This window comes from Penaeus vannamei, chromosome 35 (assembly GCF_042767895.1).
Source record: "Penaeus vannamei isolate JL-2024 chromosome 35, ASM4276789v1, whole genome shotgun sequence".
Classification (NCBI taxonomy): Eukaryota; Metazoa; Arthropoda; class Malacostraca; order Decapoda; family Penaeidae; genus Penaeus; species Penaeus vannamei.
This window is the reverse complement of record NC_091583.1, coordinates 29441674-29446066: the sequence shown is the minus strand read 5'-3', so window position 1 is coordinate 29446066 and position 4393 is coordinate 29441674. Positions and strand designations below refer to the sequence as shown.

The following is a 4393-nucleotide window of genomic DNA, read 5'->3' as shown; positions in this document are numbered from 1 at the left end:
TCTATCCTCTCTCTTCCTTATCATCTCTCTCTCCTTCTCTCTTCTCTACCCTAAGTCCCAGCTTCATACAACCCCCTCCCTCCCCCTCCCCCTTCCCCCTCCCCTTCTTCTCCCTCTCCCCTCCCCTCCACCTCCCCTTCTTCTCCCTCTCACTCTCCCCTCCCCTCCCTCCCTCCCTTCCCACCCTACCCCCTTCCCCCTTCCCCCCTCCTTCTCCCCCCCTTTCCAACGAACATAATTAACATAACAAATCTTCGATAATTCCTTCAATTGCATTCCTCCTCTTCGACCTACCCTGTGAGAATCTCCCGTGGCTCTTCACCTGTAGGAATCTCCCGTGGCTCTTCACCTGTAGGAATCTCCCGTGGCTCTTCACCTGTAGGAATCTCCCGTGGCTCTTCACCTGTAGGAATCTCCCGTGGCTCTTCACCTGTAGGAATCTCCCGTGGCTCTTCACCTGTAGGAATCTCCCGTGGCTCTTCACCTGTAGGAATCTCCCGTGGCTCTTCACCTGTAGGAATCTCCCGTGGCTCTTCACCTGTAGGAATCTCCCGTGGCTCTTCACCTGTAGGAATCTCCCGTGGCTCTTCACCTGTGGGAATCTCCCGTGGCTCTTCACCTATAGGAATCTCCCGTGGCTCTTCACCTGTAGGAATCTCCCGTGGCTCTTCACCTGTAGGAATCTCCCGTGGCTCTTCACCTGTAGGAATCTCCCGTGGCTCTTCACCTGTAGGAATCTCCCGTGGCTCTTCACCTGTAGGAATCTCCCGTGGCTCTTCACCTGTAGGAATCTCCCGTGGCTCTTCACCTGTGGGAATCTCCCGTGACTCTTCACCTGTAGGAATCTCCCGTGGCTCTTCACCTGTAGGAATCTCCCGTGGCTCTTCACCTGTAGGAATCTCCCGTGGCTCTTCACCTGTAGGAATCTCCCGTGGCTCTTCACCTGTAGGAATCTCCCGTGGCTCTTCACCTGTAGGAATCTCCCGTGGCTCTTCACCTGTAGGAATCTCCCGTGGCTCTTCACCTGTAGGAATCTCCCGTGGCTCTTCACCTGTAGGAATCTCCCGTGGCTCTTCACCTGTAGGAATCTCCCGTGGCTCTTCACCTGTAGGAATCTCCCGTGGCTCTTCACCTGTAGGAATCTCCCGTGGCTCTTCACCTGTAGGAATCTCCCGTGGCTCTTCACCTGTAGGAATCTCCCGTGGCTCTTCACCTGTAGGAATCTCCCGTGGCTCTTCACCTGTGAGAATCTCCCGTGGCTCTTCACCTGTAGGAATCTCCCGTGGCTCTTCACCTGTAGGAATCTCCCGTGGCTCTTCACCTGTGAGAATCTCCCGTGGCTCTTCACCTGTAGGAATCTCCCGTGGCTCTTCACCTGTAGGAATCTCCCGTGGCTCTTCACCTGTAGGAATCTCCCGTGGCTCTTCACCTGTAGGAATCTCCCGTGGCTCTTCACCTGTAGGAATCTCCCGTGGCTCTTCACCTGTAGGAATCTCCCGTGGCTCTTCACCTGTAGGAATCTCCCGTGGCTCTTCACCTGTGAGAATCTCCCGTGGCTCTTCACCTGTAGGAATCTCCCGTGGCTCTTCACCTGTAGGAATCTCCCGTGGCTCTTCACCTGTGAGAATCTCCCGTGGCTCTTCACCTGTAGGAATCTCCCGTGGCTCTTCACCTGTGAGAATCTCCCGTGGCTCTTCACCTGTAGGAATCTCCCGTGGCTCTTCACCTGTGGGAATCTCCCGTGGCTCTTCACCTGTAGGAATCTCCCGTGGCTCTTCACCTGTAGGAATCTCCCGTGGCTCATCACAATACGTGGCTCCAGCATCTTGTTCTCTGTGAGATGAATGGATGGGGGACGAGGATGCTTGTGAGGTGAGGCTTACGCGTCGATGCTCTGGACTGGGTGGGGAAGGAAGGGAGGTGAGGGGAGGGGAGGGATGGGGGAGGGGGAGGGGGAGGGATGGGAGGTTTGGAGGGAGAGGGGAAGGGTTGGAGGGGGAGAGGGAGGAGGGGGTGGGGAGGGAAGGAGGGTGAGGGATGGGGAGGGGGAGGGAGAGGTGAGGAGGGTAGGGGAGAGGAAGGAGGGGAGGGATAGAGGAAGGGAAGGAGAGGAAGGGGGTGAGGAGGAAGAGGAAAGAGAGGAAAGGGAGGGGATGGATGGAGGGAGGGAGGGAGGGAGGGAAAGAGGGAGGGAAGAAGGTTTTTTTCTTGTTTGGTTGTCTTTGTTTCTTTTTCTTTTTCTGTTAATTTTTTTTTTTTTTTTTTACTTCTCTGTCTTTGTCTCTGTTTCTGTATCTAGGTCTCTCTCTCTTTCTTTCTCTCTCTCTCCTCTCTCTCTTCTCTCTATCTGTATCCTTTCCTCTCTACCTCCTTCACTCCCTTCCCTCCCACCCTCTCTCCTTCCCTCTTTCCCTTCTTTCCCACCTTCCCAACCTTCCCTCCCTCCTTCCTCGTTTTGCCTCCCTCTTTCCCTTCTCTCCTTCCCTCCCTCCCAACCTTCCCTCCCTCATTCCATTCCCTTCTTCCTTCCCACCTTCCCTACTTCCCTCCTTCCTCACTTTCCCTTCCTCCCTCCCACTTTCCCTCCTTCCTCACTTTCCCACCTTCCCTCCCTCCCTTCCCTTCTTCTTACAACCTTCCCTCCTTCCCTCCCTTCTCACCTTCCCTCCCTCCTTCCCTCCCTTCCCTTCCCACCCACCTTCCATCCCTCCTTCCCTCCTTCCCCACCTTCCCACCTTCCCTCCCTCCAAGTTGTTCCATCCCCCGACAAGGTCAGCCCAGTCTCTAAGCCCTTATTAACCCACCAGCTTTTGGAAGGCCGGCTGTTCCCGTCTGCCTCCACCCTCCCCCCGCCCCCCTCCCCCCCCTGCTTGGCGTCCGCGGCTGTTCTCACGCGCAAACACACCGGCGAAGATGTGCAGGTGCGTAAGTGTGTGTGTGTGTGTGTGTGTGTGTGTGTGTGTGTGTGTGTGTGTGTGTGTGTGTGTGGGTGGGTGGGTGGGTGGGTGGGTGGGGGTGGTGGTGAGGAGGATGTGTGTGTGTGTGTGTGGGGGGGATGTGTGTGTGTGTGTGTGTGCGTGTGTGTGTGTGGGTGGGGTGGGTGGTGGTGGGTGTGGTGGGTGGAGTGGGTGGGGTGGGGGGAGGATGTGTGTGTGTGTGTGTGGGTGTGGTGGGTGGGAGGATGTGTGTGCGTGTGTGTGGTGGGTGGGAGGATGTGTGTGTGTGGGGGGGGATGTGTGTGCGTGTGTGTGTGTGGTGGGTGGGTGGGAGGATGTGTGTGTGTGTGTAAGGGGGAGGATGTGTGTGTGCGTGTGTGTGGTGGGTGGGAGGATGTGTGTATGTGTGTGGAGGGGGGGATGTGTGTGCGTGTGTGGGTGGTGGATGTGTGTGGGAGGATGTGTGTGTGTGTGTGTGGGTGGGAGGATGTGTGTGTGGGGGGGATGTGTGTGCCTGTGTGTGTGGTGGGTGGGTGGGAGGATGTGTGTGTGTGTAAGGGGGGAGGATGTATGTGTGTGGTGGGTGGGTGGGAGGATGTGTGTGAGTGGTGTGTGGGAGGATGTGTATGCGTGTGTGTGTTTGTGTGTTTGTGTTTGATGGGTGGGAGGCTGCGTGTGTGTCTGCGTGTGCCTGTGTATGTGTGTACGTGCCTGTGTGTGTGTTTTTTTTCTGTGTGTGTGTGTGTATGATTCTATCTGTATGTGTTTCTATGTGCCTGTATATACGTACGCCTATGCATGTATGCTTATTTCTGTATACGTACGTGTATCTACATATGCTGGCGTCCGTACGTGCATATACCTGCCCGCGTACCTATGTATGTGACCACATCCTCTTATCTTTCAAATAATTAAATTACTCATCATCGAGATATAAAAAACAGAGAAGTCAAGAAGAACACCAACGACCCACAGATAAGAGATAAGAGACAACAGTGGACAGAGATAAACCAAGAGATACATTTACTTGTTCAATAGATGCGTTTAGAGTGTCTCTCTCTCTCTCCCGTGTGTTCTCTCTGTTCTCCTCTTTTGTTCTCTTCTCTCTCTTCTACTCTTTGTTCCTCTTTCTTTTTTTTCTCTTTCTCTCTGTTCTTCTCTCGTCGTCTCTTCTCTTTCTCTTTGTTTCTTTTTCTCTTCCTCTTCTCTTTCTCCATCTCTCTGTTCCTCTTTCCTCTTCTCTTCTCTTTCTCTCTGTTTCTCTTTCTCTTCCTCTTCTCTCTTTTCTTCTCTCTGTTTCTCTTTCTCTTCCTCTTCTCTCTCTCCATCTTTTTATTCCTCCTTCTTCTTCTCTTTCTCTCTGTTTCTCTTTCTATTCTTCTTCTCTCTCTCCTTCTCTCTGTTCCTCCTTCTTCTCTCTCTCCTTCTCTCTGTTCCTCCTTCTTCTCTTCTCTCTG

The 4393-nt window shown here is 53.9% G+C and overlaps 1 protein-coding gene across 1 annotated transcript in view; it reads right to left on the bottom strand.

Moving 5' to 3' along the window:
• Positions 1 to 290: 290 nt before the first annotated feature.
• The window catches only part of LOC138859376 (paternally-expressed gene 3 protein-like), a 26975-nt gene continuing 22872 nt past the window's right edge, over positions 291 to 4393 (bottom strand). The window contains exon 2 of the mRNA XM_070114190.1: positions 291 to 1833. Within this exon, the coding sequence (XP_069970291.1) occupies positions 291 to 1833 (1543 nt within the window). The remainder of the gene's footprint in view (positions 1834 to 4393) is intronic.